The sequence below is a fragment of the Motacilla alba genome, chromosome 4, assembly GCF_015832195.1.
Source record: "Motacilla alba alba isolate MOTALB_02 chromosome 4, Motacilla_alba_V1.0_pri, whole genome shotgun sequence".
NCBI classification, from domain to species: domain Eukaryota; kingdom Metazoa; phylum Chordata; class Aves; order Passeriformes; family Motacillidae; genus Motacilla; species Motacilla alba.
The window spans coordinates 38,881,548-38,905,451 of record NC_052019.1 but is presented as its reverse complement, the minus strand read 5'-3'; the positions used below and the strand labels follow the sequence as shown (position 1 = coordinate 38,905,451).

At 37.2% G+C, this 23,904-nt stretch overlaps 1 protein-coding gene across 9 annotated transcripts in view; it reads right to left on the bottom strand.

The window, feature by feature from the left end:
• The window catches only part of MARCHF1 (membrane associated ring-CH-type finger 1), a 224,655-nt gene that overhangs the window by 118,186 nt on the left and 82,565 nt on the right, over positions 1–23,904 (bottom strand). For 2 of the 9 annotated variants that reach the window (XM_038136201.1, XM_038136202.1), the window contains exon 3: positions 9,470–9,678. The exons of 3 other annotated variants lie outside the window; for them this stretch is intronic. In XM_038136201.1, coding sequence (XP_037992129.1) covers positions 9,470–9,568 — 99 coding nt within the window. In that variant the 5' untranslated portion in view covers positions 9,569–9,678. Of the gene's footprint in view, positions 1–9,469; positions 10,400–23,904 lie in introns of those variants that run through there. 4 more of the 9 variants (XM_038136199.1, XM_038136204.1, XM_038136200.1 and 1 more) reach the window with 4 other exon arrangements.

Below are 23,904 nucleotides of genomic sequence, written 5' to 3'. Positions count from 1 at the left end.
CACTGTCAGACGGCTCAGGAAAACCAATTCACATTCCCACCTGTGTCTGAGCTCTGGTATTCAGAGCAGAAGTCTGGAAGTGGTTAGAAAATTGCAGATTCAGTGTCATTCCACGCACACAGTGTTCCCAGTCACCAAACTGATTCCCCTCTGGGCCACGTACACTGCCAAACCACAGCACTCTCTAGCTGCACCCAGTATGGGATACAGTATGCTCGGACATCCTGGTGCCTACTCCTTTACGCTGCAGGGTTCACTGCCAAAAAGCAAACATGTATTTCACCAACACAGTGCGCTGTTTTCACAAGGTTTGACCAATTACCTGTTTGCCCTGTGGCAATGTCTTGCCTACCACTGGAAAAGTCAAGCAATCAGAAGGATTTTGCTTTCCTCTCCAAGAGTGTCTGAAGTAAAACTAAAACTTAGAAATACTAACATAGCATTGCTGTCTGACTCTTAGCCTCATTTCATTTTGTTCTTGCGCTGAATACTTGACATTTATGTCCTATACTGAATTTAAAGTTTCTGATTTCTTGCTCAGAAGCACAGGGAGTATTAAGAGGGCGAAGTGTTTGCTGCATCTTTATCCCTCTCGAGACAACAAAGCCATTGCAACAGGCTACTGCAGTAATGGTAGACTACAGCATGGGAAAGCCTCCCTTTAAGCATCTGCAAGCACGATTATTTTAAAAGAAATGACAGCGTGGGGGTTTTCTATTTAGGCTGCCACAAGACAATAAATCTCTGTACTAAGACAAGCACTTCCTAAAAATCAATAAGACATTTCTGTAACTACTTTAAACTTTTTCAGCATGAGGGTCCTGTAAAATACAGCTGTAATCTCAAATATATCTAGTGAGTAAACTAAAAGGGCTTCCTTAGGATCACATGTCAGGGGGTTAAGACATATACCTAATCACTCCAGGAGACAATTTCTGTATTATTGACACAAAAATAATAAAACCTTTTATATTCACATAATCCTATGACTACATTGCTGGACACACTTGGCTAGTAACTGAGATAAATGAAGACATGCTAACTACTAAAAAAATTCATTCCACAACATGGATAATCCTAAGAAATATATTCTGAACAAGGAAACTATTCCATTGTCTACACATACTGTTCCTGCTGCCACAATTTTAAGAGGCAGCACTGATATGGAAATGAATTCCTGAATTTCACTTATTCCAAGTCTAGGAGAAGAGTTGAAAGATCTACTGAACTTCAAAGTAGGCTGATAGCCATCCTCCATCTTCTTATTAAAGTCAAATTATTCCACCATGAAATGCAAACCAGCTGATGTTTGTATTCCCATTAAAAGCAAGGTTACACTGTCAAATTACACTCCAATACAAAATCTTACCTTTTTACCGAAAACAAAACCAAAACAAAACAAAGAAGGGAAAAAAAGACAAAGAAGAAAACCTCAAAATCAGAAAGTTACAAATGTACCTATAAATAGGAGCTAAGAAATGTGTGTATTTTATGAAAATTGTTTCTAGACACAAGAAAAGCCTTTGCAGCAGAGGGAAGGCCAGGGGCTGTGACAGACCCTGGGTGATCTCTGCTGTGGTGGAACAATGCCTTCATGTCTAAGTACAGAATTCAGCAGACCTGCAATAACCACCTCATTTTAAAGGTCAAGAATCAACAAGCTTCGTGCAATTTGAGTAGTTTACACATGTGCACACTGCAGAAACTAGAACTGTATTTCTAATAGCTTATGACATTTATCTGAAGCCAGGAAGCTTCCAGAGCTGGTGATATGAGCTGAAAGTGTAGTCTCCACTAGACAGAAAATAATCTTTTCCTTTCATGGTAAGACTAAGGAATATTCAGAGTGTCTTTGAGAAAGACCCTCAAGTTGGGCAAGTGTTCTCTGCCTTAGGAAAAAAAAACATACCAAACTGAGCATTATTTTGTTCACGGTTATGAAGAACTAAATACTACTGTCAATAATAACAATTTTAGTATTAATAGTAATAATTTTATAGAATTCAATATGCCTGAATATACAGGATTTTAAAATTTCTTGTTCAGATAGCTAGATTTGGACAAAACTGGAGAAACCTATCAGGCTAGCATCAGTTTTGCAAAGCTGGCAGTATATTTAAGCAATTTGAGCCTCTATTATATTGTTTCTTAACGAATCAAATAGTTGCCAACAACCAGATTTCAATACCTGAGAGTCATCTTTAAACAGAACAAAATATGCTGGGGTATATGTGACCATGGAAGCTATTTTTAAAAGTGCTGACTAGATTCAAAAATACTTCTCTAAAATGAGTCTTGGGACACAGACTCTGCTGACAACAAAATTCTGCCTTCAATAACTTGTGCTTAAACTTCATTTGTAACACGCCAACCCCCCAGAAGAAAAGCACCTCCACCAGGGCAAACAGCTCACAGAACTGTTCATAGCATGAAAGGTACCTAGAGAAAATACTCTGTTTTTCAGCTTCCTGAAGAGTATCCAGTTCCTGGCACCCTCTTCAGCTACCAGGTTTAGACTACAACATATTCTGCAAACTGTCTCAATTACAGACATTGCTTCAATATAATGCAGGACCCAAGTAAGTCATTAAACTAAAGTATAGAATCTTATAGCTGAAGACAAAACAACCATCAATTAAAGATGGAAAACCTTTGTGTTCATGGTTTTGTGTTTATTTTTAAAAAACACTATTTAGCAGGAAAGTTCTGCAATTAATTTTAATATGGAAACTCTTTCTCTGTAAAACCTCAGATTAACTTTAGAGAGAAATCCAATTTAAATGAAATCTGAAGCCTAATATTTTAAACTCAGAGGCATTTTAGACTACGAGGGGAAAAACTACACACACAAGCCCAATTCAATTTATTTGAACAGTGAATTCCAGAGATAAAAGGAATTATAAAAGCTTTCTTCATGAGACTTGTAGTCAGACTTCAGCAGCAATAAAAGACACGTGCCAGCAGACTGTAAGCACTGGCAACAAATATAAAGAGGCAGAAGGCTACTCAGATATGGAATCTTGAGCTTCAAATCCTTCATCAGTGAAAAGATCAATTTTAAAATCAATACTAGTATTGGTCGCTTAGTCACTACACAGCAAATTGGACAAATATGCTTTTATGTACTTTTCATAACAAGCCTGACCAAAAAAAAAAAAAATTAACATGCAGCCAGCAGCCTTTGCATAATCTTATCAGGAAAAGCAGCCTATAAAGAATTGCATTACTCCAAAGCATGCTAATAAAAGCACAGCAAGGAATCTCTTATTTTCTTACTGGTGGTACAGTAATGTTTTTTATTCACAGAAATATAAAGAAGAAACAATGTCTCAAAATTATTATAACAAACTCAGCATGTTAACATTTCCCATTTCTCTCACTATCATGAAATTGCTTGTCATAAGCATCACATGGCAGACCAAAAGAATAACAGTTCCCAAACAGGGACCAGAAGACTTACTGATAAAGAACTTAATTTTCTAAAGGATCCTAAAGATAACTAAGCATGCCACAGGCTGATTTATGGGTGTACTTTGGGGGCGCTTCAACCATTGATCACAGGAGCAATCTATCACCACAAAAATACAGAAAAATTTCACTAGGAAGTGACTTAAACTGCAGATGCAGTTGGATTTCCTTGCAAACATAGCACTGAACTCCAAACAATGGTCATGTCAAGAAAAGAAATACCATATAATAATGATGATAAACAGGATGAGAGATTTTGTAATAAATTGTGGATGACATCATGTTCAACATGAGCTCTACATTAAGAAAAACTATGAAGGGAAAGCAATACATGTCAGAACACATCAGTAATCTGATTCATAAGCTAGAGTTCCCCCTCCCCATTCTCCCTTCCCTACATCTCTTGCTGAATAAAAAAATCATACCTCCTAAAAAGACTGTAATTACATGACTCTTCCCAGGCAGCTGTCATTGAAAAGAAACAACCCTACCCTTCCTGTAGAAAAAAAAATCCCAGCGTATTTTAAGTAATTAATGACCATCTCTATTTATCTGTTAAGTTATACCTACGAAATTTTTAGAATGTGAGATAATCGGCCACAAAACCAAAATCATCTATCTGGCTTATGTATTACTTCACCAATATCCTACAATTCTAAGATCTTTATTCCTTGCATTACATGCCTTAAGCTATTTTATTAGCACTGGTATAAGTGAAATTGTCACATATTAGAAGTTGCACTATTCTCAACCTTTGATAAAGTGACCAAAACCACCAACAAATTTAGCTACCCTAAATATTATGCCTCCCTGTGTAAAAGCAAAAATCAAACCCAAACAAAACACAGACACACACAATCCCAGAACCAAAACAACCAGATGAAAAAAAAAAAAAACACAACAAAACCCAATACATCATTTGGCTTAAGGTTCTAAGGCAATAAAATAACATCAACATGTAAAGAAAGCCTTTACCCTTTCTCCTTAATGACAGACATGTTTCAAGTATCAAATATCTCTGTATGTACTTCACAACTGCCACGAAAATCGCATAACAGAAATGTAAAAGCACTTTCTTTGTAACATGTAAGGAAGTCTAAGCCCTCAAAAATATTTCGTCTATCATTACATCGATTCAAAATTAAGTAGGTGACAAGTGAGATAACACAGATAAATGTAAAACAATTAATTCCCGTCAATAACATTTAGCTACTGCTTCCTCCTTTAAAAAACATGTCAATTTCTCCTAAACTACTTACAAGCTTTAAGGCAAACATTAGCAGTTACTCTAGTCTGGTGCTTAAAATAAACATTAGCAGTCACTCAAAAGTGCCATTCACAAGACCCCTGAGGTTTCAGTCTCAATTCTGATTTGAACATCTCCTTACCAAAAAATGCCTGCTCTCCGCAACAAGTGAGCATACATAATTTCAAGCAACATATTCTTTTTTTTTTTTTCCTTTAAGGTACAAACTGTACAGAAAAACCACCAAGTTCAAATTGAATTTACTATACTCCTTCATAAATGCCAAGTATTTCCCAGGTAGCTTAAAGCCTCCAAAGTAACAGGGCTCTTTCTGTCTTATTGCTTCTGAGAAGGCAGAACATGAAAACTCTACTGAAGAACAGAGAGGTCCCACGTTTCCTTCACAGCACAGAACTGTGCGGGGTGCAGAACTGAATTTCATGCCAAAGTCCAATACACAGTGGAGTAAGGATTCCTCCTTGCCATTTATTGCGTTCTGTGAACTTCTGTGAAGGAAACTAATACTCATCATCATCTCTGCCAGAATATTAAGATCAGAGAAACACAGTAGGCATAAGAAAACCATTTACCAGTTATAAGCAAAGAATCAAAACCAAAAATAAAACAACAATAGCATGGCTAATTTGTTACTTGTTAACTACAAAATATCAAATTTTGCACCATCTTTAGGATATTGGGTTAGGTTTTGGGGCAACAGAGTAAGACTCATCTCTATAACAAGCAAGCCATACTAGCATATGAATATGTCCGAAAACCATATTACAAAGGTTACTTGGTTGGGGTTTTTTTATTTAATTCAAAGTCTTGCAAAGTAACCAAATCAAGACTGACTGATGTTTGCCATTGCTGTCTTCATTAAGGTTATTTTCTACTCTAAAATTTTTTACCTTCAGGAGACATGTAAATTTTCCAGTACCATGTATTGAAAACTACCTAGGCTGGAGAGGTGCAGTATCTACACATTTAGTTTGGCATCAAGGAGTGTCTTCTCTACCATACCATGACAATTTTTGACTTTTACAAACTTGCTCCTACCACTCTAAAGTGTACAACATTCAAGTCTGGCTTTCCACAGTAGTCATGGCAGTTCATCCAATGACCCTTGCAAACTCTTTGTTAGTGTTAGTGCTTTCACTCACTGGGCCTGTCCAATTTTCTCACTGGATTAAATTTTCTTTCTGTACTTAACTTTCTCTAGAATAATAATTCATGCCTGTACAAAAGCCAATGTAAACTGAGGCTACTTTATGAACTTCACAGTGTATTTTCACAACTAAATAATAAAATTATGAGCCAGAGGAGGCACTTCCTCAACCATGTTCTTCAGGAATCATATACATTTCTTTTACCATTTTATTTACAGCGTAGAAAATAAACCAGAAGTTCAAAGTAACTGTTGAAATATTATATACATATAAAATGGGGGTCATATGTCACCATTACATTGGTCCCAAGGCACTGAAGTCTATGTACTAAAAAAAAAAAACTAACTAAATTTGTAGACCTGATGGCATAATTTGATCTTTAGGTTACTGACTTTATTCACTTTGAACAACAGTTCTATTAGTAAATTCTTCTGAAAACAGACACTCAAGGTACATCATGTTATGAATGCACTTTATACATTAGTCTTCATTTCTGCAACAAACTTTTCCAACTGCATTACTAAAAGAGTAAGAAAGACAGCTTGTACATTTCAATGTTTGGGGCAAAGCCAGTGGCATTAATGACTGATGAGCTTTCCTAAAATCAGTGAAACAAACTTGCAGAAGATTATACCTGTGTATGGAAATGCAGTGTACAGCTGCTGCAACAGGTTATTCAACATCTAAGCACCTTCACTGCTTCATTATGGAAAAAACCTACTTTATCTTTAGGCTACATTCAAAGAGGCTCTATAGCTAAATTTGATGTAAATTCCATTATTAGCTACAACTTCTGCTAATTATTGAGGCAAATCACTGAAGGACTGCAGGAACGGCCTGCACTAAGTTTTAACTCCCACAAAGGACACTGCAGAGAAAGTTTGCTTGTAAACACTCCTGTAGACATTGTTATCACACCTCTACTCCCAATATTGGCCAGAGGTCCACTATGGGCACCTGGGGCTCTGATGTGATACTGCACTTAACATCCTTAATGACAGATCAGTGTTAGGCAATCATCTCTAAGTGTATGCAGACACATAATAAAACCTTCAGATAAAGCATGTGTACAAGCATCTAAAAATCACAGAAAAGAATTACAGAATGAGTCGCATCATTAAGAACCTCAGTTGTGTATGACTAAGGCAGATTTACAAATTCACCATGAACTTGGAAACAGTCCACTGCATCCAGCTCTGCAATTAGACAGAAGATGAATTCTTCTTCATAAATTTTAATGCTGTTGTATGAACATAACATAAAATTCTTCAGCAATAACAGGATTTGGCATACAATCCTAACAGTAGTTAACCCTAGCAACTGGATGACCTTTTGGACATTTCTTTTTTCCATGTCTTCCTGAACCTGAACCAGCTTGATGCTCTCAGCTAGAAGCCCATTTAACTACTTAGCTTCCACCTCAAAAAGCCTGCTAATGGAAAGGCAGAGGAAGCAGGTACTTGCAGAAACAATATCAAAATACCATGAACCCAGAAGATCCTCACCAATACAAACACTGAGGACCAGCTAGGGGAGTCTCCCTTTGTGAGAACCATACAATGCAGGGGTAGACCACCATATACACAAGCCTGAGCAATCTCTGTCTAGACAACAAAAAGGTTGGTTCACTACTCCCAAATTACATCCGCAAAACAAACCTGAACATCATCATAATTTACATAACTAGATATTATGGGGAAAGCAGTCTTCAGTGCTTCGGCTACGAGCTCCATCAATAGCACAGGGGAGTTTTTACACTGCATGAATTCCAGCCAGAAGCCTTATAGGATAAACAGAAGTTTAAACAGAATGATTAGGCTCTGACCAGCAGAGAGCAGTTTGGCAAATACATTTCAATGAGTACCATGTACTTTAAGTTTGGCGTGGAGTTTTGTAGGGTTGGTGTTTAGTACTTTTTATATTAAGTTTAGAAGAGAACTTTAATGAAATTAGTTATACATGTCATTTTCCTCTTTTCTGCTATACAACTTCCACAACATTCAAGAAGAAACTGCTTCCTGGGACACTGGAGTCTTGCTGAAATGATGGAACCCAGCCCACACAGGGAAAAAGGAAAAAACAAAACAGAAAAGTGCATGATGTGATTCTCACAACTCAGAATCTCTGCAATTCCCCCTCCCCTCTAAGTTAAGTCGCACATTTATCTGACTTCTGTGTGAACACTGCATGTATTCTTCAGTCAACTCTAATGATCAAATTAAAACAAGAATGTCAGAGGACAATTTAAGGCAGGTAACATGATATCTTTTTGCTTTTCATACCTTGAGCCTTAACACAAAGAATGGTTTTCACCTGAAACTTCACCTTTAATCAATTAATGGAAGAATAAAACCAAACCAAAATTTTCCATTTCAGGACAGAAATCCCAAAATATTATAACTCTTATGACTGTGCTACCAGTTAACAACTGGAGACTACTTTCAGGGAAGGATGCTACTTATATCATAGTGCTCAAATGAAAAACAGAAAAATCATTTTCAGTGAACTTGTCATAGCTAAATATTGAGCAAAAATATTATCTTAAATTTAAAAATTTAAAAAAAGACAAACCACCAAACAATACTTTTCCACAGTCACACAGCCCTCTTACAAATATCAACCATCCATTGAACTTAACCATTTCTGGAAAACTATGTCACACAATCCACCAGAGGAAAGACTTCTTTCAGGGATACAGTTTGTCACAGTCTCTCAGACAGTACTTAAAAGACATAATGTTTGTTTTCCCAATAGTTCCTTGGTTTCCATACAGCAAGAGGAAAAGAAAAGCACAGAGACAAGAAACATGTTTGTAAAAAGCAGATGTCTACGTTACATACATTTACTGCTATATCTATCAACAGACTACTTATGTTTTGGGTTTGGAAGGAATGCTTTTTTTTTTGGTCTTGCACAACACATATTTAATCTATACACAGCCAAAGAGAATCCTACAGGTAAAAACACCATTAAAATTGCACAGATTTTCTGTATTTATTTTTGTACTAACCATTAATGTAATATGAACCTACAGTTTCTTCTTAACTGGCAGACAACAGGATACAGTTTTTACTGATGAAACAATGCTTTTGTATGTTTTTGAATCAAAGATAAAAAACAAAAAAAATACTGATGCCTTTTAAATGGTAAAAAGACTAAGCTTATACCTATAGGACACTTACATTAGAAAGACCGGATTTAGTACAGTATTTTTGATGGTTTTAAACAAAGACAGGAATTTTACTGAAACTACTTTTTTATCCAACCTATTGTAAAGAAACTGCTACTTGACAGCTTACAGGGAACAATGACTGCCTGTACTAGCAGGCTGCACTCACTTAAAGGAAAGCATTAAAACCCCCCGACACAGTTTGTAACTTCCTTCAGTGATTTATTTGACTTTTGAAGCAGGCTCCTTGTCCCTGTAAGGCTGAGGTGCTGCTCTCACAGCACCCCCCGCCGTGTGCTACAGCTGCACCCCGGAGCGCTCCGCAGCGCTCCAGCAATGCCGCATCCCACTCCGCAGCCAAACCCACTGCCTACCACAGGCACATCACCCTGTCCCAGCAAACTGAAACCTTCCTCTTACCTCCACCTCCTTGCTCTTCTCTTTGTTTGTGCCCATTGAACTTCTCCCATTGCTGGCAGTCTCCCGTGCTGGAACTACAGAAATCTGCTGGAGTGGCATTCTTACAGAGCTGCAGGTTGCCAGTACCTGTTTGGATGCCTTATATCTTCACTCCCCCCGAGTAGCCCACCTGTATAATTGTTCATATCCTCTCTTTGCCAAGCTCAGCTCTAAATAAAAAGGGGAAAATATTATTTGAGAAACGGTGTAGCCAGGGTCTTCCATCAAAAGAAAAAATAAATCAACAAAGCAGAGCAAATTGCAAACACAAGCGAGACACAGCAAAGAAAGAAGTAAGGCACAACAATCCTGGGAGTTTCACATGCTTAGAGTGATGAGTTGCTGCAAGTCTGTGTCCCTGGAGCACCCTGCCATACCACTATCCCCCAAGAGCACTGTGGGAGACAATTCAATTTCTGCGTTACCTAATAACTGTCATGGAAACCAAGGAAACCCAGGTCTCACAGGCCCTTATTAGCAATCGCTTCCCGCTAACGGCACCAGCTCCCACATTTGCAGCAGCTGCCACTTCTGCTTTGTCTCCCATCCGATTCCACAGGAGCCCACTGAGCACCCCCAGACACTGCCTCGTGCCCGCTAGGTGCGGCAGCAGAAGGCTGAAAAGCTTAGTGTCCTATTTTGGAGGCAAAATCTCCTCCTTTAAAAGCACAGGAGAGCTTGCTGTGTCCTTCATGCGTCTACAGTAATCTGCTTAGGTCAAAGGATCTGCCTTGAAGTGAGGAGTAGCGGTGAGCAAGCGAGGTGTAGAAAGGAAGACAAGACTGGGAGGGATTGCAAATGTGCCTTTCTGAGGTTGATAGTAAAAAGTTAACCCTTTGCTGTGCTCATCTTTTCCGTAGACTTGGCCAGAAGCCAGCTCAGCAGAATGAGCCAGAGGCAGAAACACACGTGCCTTTATAGGAGTCACACACACCCCGAGAATGTCACTTATGTGAGCTTCTCCCTCCCAACAGCTTCAGTGCTCTCAGTTACTGTGGAGCAAAACACTCAGGAAAACTGTTTCAGCACTTCCCCTCCCCTTAAAATGCAAAATAGTAGAAGAAAGTCACAGGTGTTGTACTACAAAAATGGATATGAAGAAAGGAAACTCCTACCATTTATACTTCTCTAAAAATTTATTATTCTTCATAAATATCAGGAATTCCAGCAAAACTGATTTTGATTAAAAATGGAAAAGAAATTATTAGATCAGAAGTCAAATTCTTAGCTATATAGATTATTCTGTATAAATAATGTAGGAATGAAAGAAAAAAAAAATTCCCCACCAGGCACCAACAATGTTTTAAAATACTGTCAATTAAAGAAAAAAAAAAATTACCCAAGCCCTGAAATACATCATCTTTATTTCCAGCTGTACAGAACAGCACTTATAATTCTGACAAGAAATAATAGCATTATAAACAGCCTGGATTCTCCTACAAAGCCAGTGGGGAGGATTTAAAATACTGTTGAATCACTACTCCACTACTTTAGTTACTATTTCTCAGTCTGAGTTAATAGAGCTTACAAGCGACTAGCCTGAGGTAAATTGAGATCTAGTTCAGGTTGCCATCCTGGTTTTACATCACTGATTTACACTAAGATATATTGACAGGCTGTAAGAGAAGAGTTTATCAATGCATTAAACAAAGAAACAATCTGTGCTAGGAGTTTAGAGATGCTGCAAGTAGTATATAAGTATATGTGCACATCTTTATAACATATATATTCTATATATCTATAGTCATGGAACAGATTTACAAAGAATAAAATTAAGTCTATTGCCATTCACACAGTTCCTTTTATACGTTTTTACTTACGTTTTACATGCTAATTCAATTTTTAATTTCCAATATTCCAAAATCAGTTTGAATGTAAGTTTAAATAACTGCTAATGTACACAGGGAGATTTTCAGTATAAATAAAGGAAAAAAAGACAAGCTCCAGCTCTATCAAGACAGTGGTAAATCAAAAATTTATTCCAGAAATATTCAAAGACAAGAAATTTTATATCCCAGGATAGTAAAGTTTAAGATTAAACTTGATTATAATGTAAAGGAAATTCCTTTTAGTTCAATAGAGTGTTTTAAAGCCACAGAAAAACTCTTTTCCTTCCTCTGAGGCACAACTAGATTAAGAATTCCTAAACCTGACTCTGCTTTGTCATGATAATCACTCACTTCCTTGACAAAAATATTGATAGAAAAGTAGAGGGTTTGTGGTATTAAAATGGACCCTTCCTGTAAATGCTTTTGTATCCAGTAAAGCTTTAAAAAGTCAACCTGCCTTTTGATACTGTGCCAATAATTCTGCATTTGAAATCATATGAACTTGAGATTTAAATCAGAGATTTCTGGGTTAACCAGTAATCTCTTCAATCCCATCTGTTTTAGCCAGAATAAAGACCTTACAGGGCGTGATGTACTTAGTTCTTTCTAAAATGATGCATGGCCCCTTTCCTCCCCCACAGTGAACCTATGACATCGATACGTGCATAACAAAAACACCTAGTTCCAAACAAGGGCTGTATTTTAACATTAGGTAGGTCCATGTGCATTCTGCTCAACTATTTCACTCATTACATTTCTCCACCATGTGGAGACTTCAAATTCATGCGGAATTGCCTCCCCTGTACATATGCTGAACATGGCTCTTCTCAGCGGAAGTGCTAAAATAAGTGGCAGAACAACCAAGCCTCATGCTGCTACACCAAGAAATACAGAGATCACCACTGCTCCATGGTAAAAAAGCTGTTAGAAAATACAGGACATCTACAGATGCATATTGTAAAAGTCAGTGGCAGAGGTGTGGCTGGAATCATTTTTCATTAGAATTAAGTTTAGTTTTCCGTCTTTGCTTTTTCAAGTTTACTATGATAGAATTATAAAACATAAAACTTTTGCACAGGTGTTAATACACATAAGAACTCAGAACACCAGAGCACATCTTAAAGAAACAACAAAACTATTGATTTCAGTGTACTATGTGTTTTTAGCTCCCAGAATCCCTAAGTTATAAACAAAGTGATTTTATATTTACACACACAACCCTTCTTGTTAGAAAATGTATTTACTCCCACTCATCCTCCAAAGTGAACAGGCTGTGGTGTCCTATTTAAAGAGCACTAATTTTGGCAAACGTACCACCCAAAGAGTCGTAATTTCAGTGCCGTGCCTCACCTGAAGGACAGTGTGACAGCTGCTCAGTGAAGTACGAAGCTGCTGTGCAAAGCAGCATGATAGGGTTTCAATCTCAGGAGGGTAACAAAAACAAAAGAGAACTGCTCACCTGGAGCACGTGAACATGATATTGGTGGAGAAAAGGAGTATGTGTTGTGTGTGGATTAGTAACTGATTTTCATTAATATAATTCACAGGTCTTGAAGCAAGTAACTACAGAAAAGAGAAGTACCACCCCTCCCTCCTCTCACTTATTACTTGAAACCCTACTAATCCCAACTCAGATAAGCCAAGGAATCCAAATCTTTATTTTCAGTTGCCCAAAACATTCCCCTTGGTACTCAGGACCCATAGATTCCCTGCACAAAACATCCTTAGAGCCACTTCCACAAGAATCTGACAGCAAAAAGGGATTAGAATTATAAGCCTACATACACATCCACACACACTATGATTTTAGTTTAATTTAAGGAGCACATCATGTTCTCAGCATACCCATTTACACAAGACTACTGCTCTGAACTGTGAATACAATCTGATCAGCTAAGGTTAATGGTTCAACCATGGTGATGCAAGTGCCGATGAGAGAATGAAAGACAGCAGTACAATTCTTTTGTAACACAATTGCAAGGAAACAATGTACTAGTGTACTGGCTGTTCACTGGCAGCTTATATATAATAGCTCTGCTTATATATAATAGCCCTGCCATCGCTTACAGAAAAATTTGTACAAGTCTCTTGAATTGAAAAAAAACATAATAAGTTTACCTGCATAAATAACACTATCATAAACAGGTAATTCTAGCTCTTTTTTACTCACACAAAATCATCTTTAGATAAAATGTACTGCAGCTTTTATATGATCTTCCAGCAAAAAGCTATATTGAAGTTTTAAAAAAAATCATTGTGGACATAAAACACTTTCAAGTTGGGTGTTTGGACTCCACATCATTTATCAAAAAACACACTGGCTACAAATACACAATATACAAAAAGGTATAGACATATAGTCTGTGGTCCTGAGATTTAGCAATGACTTTCACTTTCCCTAAAAATTAAACAAAAGAGTTAGAAACACTGTGCATGCTATGCTCCCTTTACCAACAGGGATTGCTCCTCTTTTAATTACAACTTAGGTACAGAGACAAAAGTCTGAACTCTACAGCAGCTGTGGAAGCCAATGAATACTAGTAGGTGATCAACTGGCATGAGTATAGTCACTTTATCTAGCAGAAGCTTCTAACACCTAAATTAAAAGTGCAACTAGCAGTAGTCTAATGCAGACCTAACAGGACTGTTGCAAACCAATCCCTTGGGCTTCCACAGCACCCTGAAGCTGACACTAGAACCAAATAAAGTACTCAGATCAATGAAAAATTCCTTAGATTTTCTCCCAAGCCTTAAGCCTACAGAAGCACAAAGTTAGCCATGGAATTAGGGCAAATATGAAAGACATCTTTAGCCAAACAGAAATAGTCCAAAGCAGCAGATTCCAGATGGGACTGGGAAAACCTGTTGCTCTCTTCTATCTGAATGAGTATGTCCTAAATACTGTTCTGCACTGCGGGGCTGGCTTCAAATGGAGGAGCATCAGGAATGCAAGTTTTCAGCAGAACTCATGTTCAAGTGAGTCCTTAGCAGAGCAGAAGCAAAATTCAAAAGTTATTTTAAAAACTTGAGTAGAATTTGCATTCCTCACAAATAAGAACGAGTGGCTGTGAGATATCATATTAGAAGTTGCCTTTTAAATGCCCCATGAAGCTGGTATAGACTGGAATGCAGCCATCATGTTACTAGATCCTTAGGGAGGTTTTGGCAGCTTTTTTCCTTGCCTCCTTCAGCTTTGCAATTGACTGAACTGCTGAGAAGTACCACGTAATGTGATATGGTGCATTAGAGCAACAGAGGTGTATTAAAGGTATCAAGGAAGCAATCAACTGAAAATTTTAAACTAATATCTTTGGATATTTTTCTACGTTGCCATTCACAGGATATTGTACTTTACTACACATAGTTTCATCAACAGCATCACTAAGCACAGGTCATCTTCCCCTCCAATGAGAGACTAACAGAAGTCAGTGTAAACACAGAGGAATCTATCTGCTGCTTGTATATTCGGTGCAGATATATTACCTAAGTAAAATATCTTAGAACATTTCTAGAACACCTGAAAATCCAAGGTCATGGAATGATACAAGTCAAAAAACAAGTTAAAAATAAAAAAGTAATAGCCAAAACTGAATTAAAATATGACTGGTACTTCAAATAAAAGTTGACCCAGCCAAAAAACTTAGATTGATGAAAGTGAGATATGAAACGACAGAATGGCGATAAATCAGGTAAAATGTTGCCCCCAGCTATTAAAACCAATTATCTTTGTTATCTCCAAGCAAAGAGAATTAAAACCAACTGATTTTCACTGCCAAACACAAAGACCTTCATGGATACCTTCAGTGTAGTGTTTGCATTAAGCTTACTTTATTTAAATTAAACCAAGCATACTATTCCCTCATCACACTACAGTGTCCCCTGAAATAGAGAACGAGGGAAGACTTGTAAAGGTCTAAAAACTGCCAGTAACTTGAACAGCTCTTTAGAATTTAGAATTTTTGTTTAAATGTAACTAAAGCTTATAAAAACAACCAAAAAAAGCAAATCACCAACTTTTAGGCAGAATGGGCAGACTATGTATTTAACCAATTTACACTAAAAAAGAACTGAAATTATGCTGTTAAAGTGTCCACTGAAGAAATTATTTATACTACAGTGACACTTAGCTACTCACTACACAGACAAAACTTCTACTATGTTTATTCTACTTTGCAATACACAACTTGTGTGTATGCCCACATGTACTCAGAGATCCTATTACTTCTGTAGTTCAGGTGTGAGGAACATAATCAACTTTCAGGCGCCCTTCTGCTTACAAATGTTGCTGACCTTTGGCAATTTAAAGGCAGCATCATTTCATAACAATATATATTGATATATGTATTTATAATATATAAAATTATGTTCCTGCATTTGTAGTAGTGGAAGTAATCTACACGCCATGCTGCCTAGCTGCTCATTTCCACCAGCACACAAAATTTAAATGGTGTTGTCCATATGCCTCTTCAGAGTAAAAGGTAAATAAACACACTGCCACAAAACTATTATTTCCCACTTCTAAAAGACATACACAAAACAGCTCTCTAACATAAAGTGGGGTTCACAGTCTTTACTAAAGACAGATGAAAATTTAGCAAGCAGTGGAATCCACCTGCTCAGTTTCGGGTTAAATGCTGCAAACCTGAATTCATTAATCTTAAAGAGTTCCAGCATTGCTTGGTAAGAGCTTGGTAAGACTCAAGGTCTTGGCCAGCTTTCAAAGCTGTCAGTCAACACAGGAGGATGGGGGCACAATCTTGGAAGACTTGGACAACCTTCTAGATGAGAACTTGAGAAACAGGATAAAGTTCAATAGTACAAGCAACCCAGTTACAGCACTGGTAGAACAGGAAAAAGAAATTGGGCAGCAGCAGGAGCACAGACTGATTTAAAGATCAGTCTGGATCAGCATATTCCTTTATGAAAGGATGACTGGAAAATGCTAGTTATCATCAGCAAAAACATAAACATTGTCCCAGGGTGCACAAACTAAGTTATTTCCAATTCTTCTTAGTGCTGAACAAAGTACAGGACTCCAATACTAGACTTCTTTTTTTCTTATAGTCTGATTACCAACATCAAAGAGATCCTGAACTTGAACACAGTAGGAAACTGTTCTAAAAAACCTGCAAAAAAGAAAATTATTTGCTAACCCACCTGCTTCTGTTACTAGTCACATATAATTATACTGGAAGACCAGGACTGTTTATTTTTAATGCAGATATTCAGGTACACAGTATTATGCTATGAACTGTGTTCTCAATTGTTATTTGATGAAGAAAAAAAGACAGATGAACAATTTGTGATCAAAAAATAAAAAGTCCATTTGTGTGAATACTGAAAATCTTTCAATTTAGAGATTTGCCATGCTTGATAAGCATTATTTGTTTTGTGAATCTCAGCTGCTAGAATGTTTAAGGAACATTTAAAAATGTAAGACATAATTTAAACCCGCAAATGAATATTCGTCCAAACCACTTTTTTAAAGAAATTTCTTCTCAACTTCCTACAGGTGTCTATCATTGATTATACCCTATTTTTCCCTTTATTTCACATGGCTATCTGTTCTCCATATACACACTGCTATTTCTCTCCTAATATCATCTGCTATGACCCCTTTCTCCTTCTCCAAGCAAAATTTTATCTTTGTCTAAATACCCATATTTCAAAAACTATAATTTCTCTGATTTTTGAGTATTTTATTCTGTAACCTGCTTTACTGACAATAACTTAATTTTAAAAAACTTCTATATCTAGAAAATTTTTAACCTTATGTCCAATTTGCACCTTGTCTGGCTTCAAAACTTCTCTCACTGCTTCAGAGAGAGGAGGTCTCAATGCCAGTATGATAAGGATGTCATTAAATTATAACAGCATGAAATTAGAAAGTATCTGTAGAAACTAACATTACAGGGGTGGAAAATTCATTTTAAATTTGCTGGTGGTTTTGACGCAGAAATTCCCCTGGTTCTTAATTTTAAGAAAACTATAAAAAGTGAGATTGTGCTTCTATTTAATACTATGAAATAGCTTAAATTAATTCTGTTACCAAGATTCATTTTAATTTGTAGTTCATCTACAGGATTAACCCACTTTAAAACCACAGATTTCACATTCTTGGATCATTTTCTTTACCATAGCATAGAATGGGAAGGTTGGAAGGGACCACAGTGGGTCATCTGGTCCAACCTCTCTGCTCAGGCAGGCTCATCAACATGAGACTAGACAGGCCTTGAGTTTCTTCAGTGAGGGAGGCTCTACACCTTCTCTGGGCAACCTGTTCTGGTTACTCACATAGTAAAGAAGTTCTTCCTCATGTTCAAAAGGAACTTTCTGTCCATCAGTTTCTGCCCACTGCCTCTTGTCCTATAGTTCAGCACCACTGAGCAGAGCCTGGCTCCACTCTCTCGGCAACCTCCCTTCAGATACTGACAGACACTGATGCCCTCACAGCTGTCTCTTTTTGAGGCTGAACAGGGCCAGCTCCCCCAGCTTTTCCTCATAAGAGATGCTCCAGTCCCTTCTCCATCTTTGTTGCTTTACCTCCAGTGAATCCATGCTGACTACTCCTGACCACCTCCTTGTCCTCCATGTGGGTGGAGACAGCCCCCAGGATGAGTCGTTCCATCACGTTATCAGGGTCTGAGGTGGGGCTGACCAGCCAGTAGTAGTTCTTTGGATTCTCCTTCTAGCCCTCTTGGAAGATTGGGGTGACATTTGTTTTCTTCTAGTCTTCAGGCACCTCTCCTCATTACCAAGACCTTTCAAAGACGATCAAGAGCAGTCTAGCCATGCTGCTCAGCTCTCTCAGCACTCACAGATGCACACCATCAGGGTCCAAGGACTTGTGGATGTCAAGTCTTCACCACTAGGTGCTCTCTAATCCAATCCTTGACTAAGGGAAAATCCTTCTTACAACATGCCTTTATCCTGGTCTCCTGAGTTGGAGATTCTGGAGGGCTGGTCTTGCCAGTGAAGGCCCATGGAAAGGTGGCATTCTGTAACTCAGCTTTCTTTGTGTCCTCTGTTACCAGGGTCCCCCATCCATTTAGTAACAGGCCCACATTACCCTTATTTTTCTTTTTATTATTGATGTATTTGAAGAAGTCCTTTTTGCTTTCCCTGACATTCTTGGCCAGATTTAATTTCAGATGGGCCTTGACCTTCCTTGTCTCATTTCTACTTCGACAACCTCTCCATATTAATTCAAGCAGCCTGACCCTGCTTCCATCGCTTGTGTGTTCCCTGCTGAGGCTCAAGCCTAAGCTCAAGGAGCTGAATAACCAGAGTTATTCATCCATACAAATCTCTTGCTGCCTATGCCCAAGTATCCTCATTGGGATGGATCGTTCTTGAGCCTAGAGGAGGCGATCTTTGAATATCAACCAACTCTTTTGGACTCCTCTTTACTGCAGGGCCTGTTCCCATGGGGTTCTTCCAAGAATATCCCTTAAGAGGCCAAAATTTGCTCTCCTGAAGCCCATGTCTCTGATCTTAGTTTCTACCCTACTTCCTCCTTGCTCATACTAAACTCCACAATTTCATGGTTAACATCCCAATATTTTACTTTAATATCCAAATATTTCCTAAGTTTAAGAACTAGCACTGCTGTAAGTGGGTGATGCTGCTAAATTACTGCCATCCACCTATTTGTGATTTTGACTTAGAAGGAAGTAATTTGGTTGTATTTGCTTATTTTGTTACCCAGTAGCTCTTTATTTATTTTGCTAACGAATTGAACCTCCTGTGCATTTAAATGCTTTTGTTTCATTCTGTAAGGAAATTATTGATGTTTTTCAATTAAAGTGTAAGTCCAGAAGGAACTGATGCCTGACTGATACCTGGGGTCAGCAGCCTTGTTTGCCTCAGTAAACAGATATGAGGAACAGAACCTCAATGTAAATGAGCCACCAGAGGGAGCTCATCCAGCCTGCTGAGTATAACAGAACTATATTGACATTGGCAAAAGTTAATTAAACATTTTTACAGGGGTCACTGACTGAGTTCAAAACAAAGCACATTCCCTGGCTGAAACTCTACATGCCTGAGAAGCTAATGAAATCAGAAAAAGTTGTTTCTTTAACAAACATGGAATGCATTTCAGATTAAATAACAATAATTGAATTTAGAAATCTGTGATACAGCAGTCTTCTAAACAAGTACAAGACTTTTATTCATCCATCTTTGTTTTATCCAGATAAGAACTTGAAAGTCTTATTAAACTAAAGACAAAAAGGAAAAAAAAAAAAAAGGATTAACTTTGTAATTGAATCTTAAAATTGAGAAAGTATACCAAAAGCAGAGTCACATAACTAGCTGAAAGGTATTAATTTCTAATCAAATACAGTTTGGCATTATGATGCTTACCTACTTCTGTACTCAGTTATTACACTTAGATGGACACTGCCATGCTAACTTAGAGTGTATTATCACAATACAGCTTTCTCATTTTCAATTGTAGTAGTTCAGAAAACAAATCCCTCAAGATCCTATTCTGAAGGATCCAATGGTTACTTTCAAGCATGTGAACATTTTTTGAAAATCAATACTGAAATAGAACTTATTCAAATTTTTGCATGTTGCTTATTGACCAAGGAATCAAGAGTCTGGCAGGAGGTTATTTCGTCTGTTACTTTTCCATGGAGTTTAGCATCTAACTGGTAATTCAGCAGGGCACATGCAGGAGAAAAAAGACAAAAAAAATTACAATAAAAGACAATAAAAAGACAATAAAATTATTTCCTAAAGGAAAAGCACCCTCCCACATTAACACCCAGGCTTATCATTGCAACTCTCCCTATGTATTTCCGAAGATTATGAGTCTTAAATATTCCTTACAAATTAACACGCCTCTTCCACAGATTTAATTCTATATTTGTGTTACCTCCCTTACCAGCTTTCTAAACACTGCAAGATTAATTTGTTCATACTTTTATCTTACCTCTTCCTGCCTGCTTTGCTTTGGAAGATAAGATTAAATATAATGTGCTATTTCATTTCTCTCTTCTTTCAGGCTTCAATAAAAAACTGAATTTTTGCCAATACCACATAAAAGTAGTACTTTTTGGAGTTAACTCCCGAGCAATGTGAGGATACCACGAAAAGCACTTGTTCTGTAATCACACTCCTACTTAACCACTGGAAGAAAATCCAGCCTAAGAAGATCCGATACCAGTCACTGTTCTTTTAAGTTCCACTAGGCACTTCAGAGTGCCCACCTCCTCCACACAGCTATTTCACCTTTGGTGAGCGTGATTTTTCATCATTTGCCCATAGCAATCAAAAACAATCAGGGAAAAAAGTTACAATTGCTCTCTAGTACACTTTCTGAAGTCATCTTTTCCAAGAATATTTTCAGATACAAGTAAGATTTTTCTTGTTTTTCTCACTGAAAAACTGCATTTTTAAAAAGACTCAGAAATAATTATTAAGAGCCTAAATTAACAAAGGGTCAGATTTGTCAATCTCCTGATCAAAAACAGCTAATAATTTCATTTTCAGGATTGAAATAAGATTTACTACCCATCCCCCTTGCACTACAAATATATGTAGTTTCTTCACATCACATACTGATTAAAAGATTAATTTGTACTCTTGAGTATCTTACTGATTACCATTACATTATCAATTGTCACACATGTTTTTATAGCACAAGAGTTTAAGACTCTCTAGGAGTGACTTCCAAATGCTAGCAACAGTTCCCATGCCATTTATCCTCCACAAAGGAAAACCCAATTTCATAAAGCTCAGCTTCATGAAAGTAAGTCTTCATCTCCCATTCTCTGAGCAGCAAAGATATCCCAGATCCGAAAGTCGGGATTACACTAAAACACCTCCAAGATGCGAAACCACTCCCACCTATCTGCTTCTGTGATTTAAAAGCAACCATTAAACACACAAGCAAACTCACAGGCAGAAAATCTACTATGATCATATTAAAAAAACTATCCTTTTCACTCTAGAGATGAATTTAATCTACACTGAATACCTTTAAAGAATTTCTTGATTTGTCCTTTGTTTTCTTCAGAAAGAATTTAGTGAAATGTGAGTTGTACCAGAGAAAAGATACACTAGATTCACAACATTAATGAACTGGTTCTGATTAAAATAAGAGAAATCTAGAAACAGAAAATATTTTTGAAGCAGAAACCGAGTATTTTCTAAAGTTACAAAAATCTCTGCCACAACATTTTTGGGGGAGATTTTAAAAACTCCTTTAGGAAAGCGTGCAAAGATAACATACCCATGTTTCCCAGAAGGATGAGTCTCAAAGCACCTCGAACAAGTCTGCACCTTAAAATATTCACACAAACTACTGAGGCACTTTTTTCTAACATCATTAATTGATAAACACTTTGTAGATACTAGTATTTTAATAATCATTTACCTTATAATAATATTCTATCTCATAAATAGATTGTAGAATTTCCTCCTACTTGGCTCTTGCTCCCTCTCTCCAATGTTCTTCAGCTGCCTGACAAGGTATTTTATCACCTAAATCTCATCCCACTGGACTTTTCCAGCTTAAGCAGTAAACTTAAACCAACTTAATCGAAAACCCAGAGCTTTCTTATCTCACTGAAATTCCCATTTCAGATAGAAAACACAGTTAAAAATGACCCCTTGCTAGATGATTTTCCCTCACTGGCAGGAAGGAAAACTGAAGTGACACAAAACACAATAAGACCTATAATTACAATACTGTAACGTGCATTTACCAGAAAGACTAAAAAGCTGGTGTCTGTAAGACACAAAGCAATGAATGAAGCAGTTCTCTTCTCTCCTATTACTCAGCTAAGAATGAAATACTTCCCACAGCCCTGAGCTGTTGCAGTCCCACTAGCTTAAAAAAAGCTACGAGATCGTGTCAACTAAGCCACAGCTATTAGTGGCACTGGGTCAAGAGTTTCATTGCATTTGTGACGCAAAGGAAAAATTTTCCCTTACTGCTGCACACTGTGCAGCCCACCCTGGATCCAATTAATAGCAGGTACAAATCCTTTTTTAGATCAAGTGCCCTACAGCTGCAATTTTTGGAACTGTTTGCTTTAGAAAAGCGTTGAAATTTCCCACTGTTGCCTAAGCATGAGTCCCTGGTAGCACATGAGTAACAAAAAGCTGAGAGCTGCCCTTCTCTGAATTGCAGAGCCCAGTTTACTCAAGGCACAGGATGACTACGAGCATGACGCACAAAGGGGCATCTGCCTTCTATGCTGTCTGCTCAGCTCTGCAATTTCTTCATTTCACTAATACCCTACTTTTTTTTGTTTGTTTTAAGTGACTTTCCTTGTAAGCTTCTTGACGAGCAACTTTCTCTCAACATGAAAATAGGGGATAAAGGGCAGAACAACTCAGCCATGTTTAAAGAAAAAAGCTACTACTGCAAAACTCTATTTTCAACCCACGTGTTCTTTGTATACTTAGGCACTCCTACAGGAAAAAAATCTTTCTTTATTATGTGTGCCATGTCTAGAAAATCAGAAACCCAGTCTAAATAAAATTACAACTTTCAGGCTATATTAACATAAAATTACATTTGTTAAAAACAGCAGTTAAAATTCTCTGATTTCAAAGAATGATTGAAACCCTTCCAACTACACAGTCCTTGCAAAAATAACAGTACTCAACCTATGTCTGTAAATACTATCTCTTCTTCCATCCAGGGATCACAATTCTGAAAACATCGAAGCATGGGTATTGGGGTACTTTTCTTGCAATAAACAAAGAAGACTATTGCTATGACTTATTCTAACATCAAGTAAGAAGATATATCTATAGATATGCTTATATAGGTGCAGCCTAGCATTGCTGCAAGGTCATAGACATTCACTGTGACACTCCCACCTCACCAGGTTTACTTAAACAGTATGAAATCTGCAAAACTTCCACTTGCAGAAATATTGATGAAAAGGACAGATCACCCCGCTGGAGGAGATGAATGATGAAGAACAAAAGTGAATAAAGTAATGCAAGATGCACATAAGAAGTAGGTCAGAAACAGGAAGCAAGAGCCTATTAAATGAAATTGTAAGGAATAAATTTCATAAAATGTAAAAGGCTGGCATTCTCATAGCCTAAAATCAACCTAAATAATTCAATTACAGGCTTAGTTAAAGTCATAATTACATTAAGAATCAGAAGATGTTTAGACACTTTGTTGATAGAATTGTTTATAGTATATATTAGCAAAATCCAAATTTAGGTCTCAGATGAGACTTACCAGAGCTAATAAGATAATTTTTAGTCGTTACTGGTTAAGAATACATCTCTCCAGATGAGTTCACATCTGTCTACTTCAAAGTGTTCAACACACCATTGTTCTACTTAATAATAATAATACTAGTAGTTAGTAGTAGTAGCACAGCTGTATGTAAATGCATTTTTCAAATATAACAAAATTCTTACTCATGGTGACATCTTTGAAAATTTATTTATGTGCACTATTAAAAGCATTACAATTCAGAGAAATCTTCCAGGGAGAAAATAATAATAGCTTCCTTTTATATATTTTTGTCTCGTAATTCTGCTTATGCATAGGTCTTCTCTATTTTGTATATTTAGCTCCAT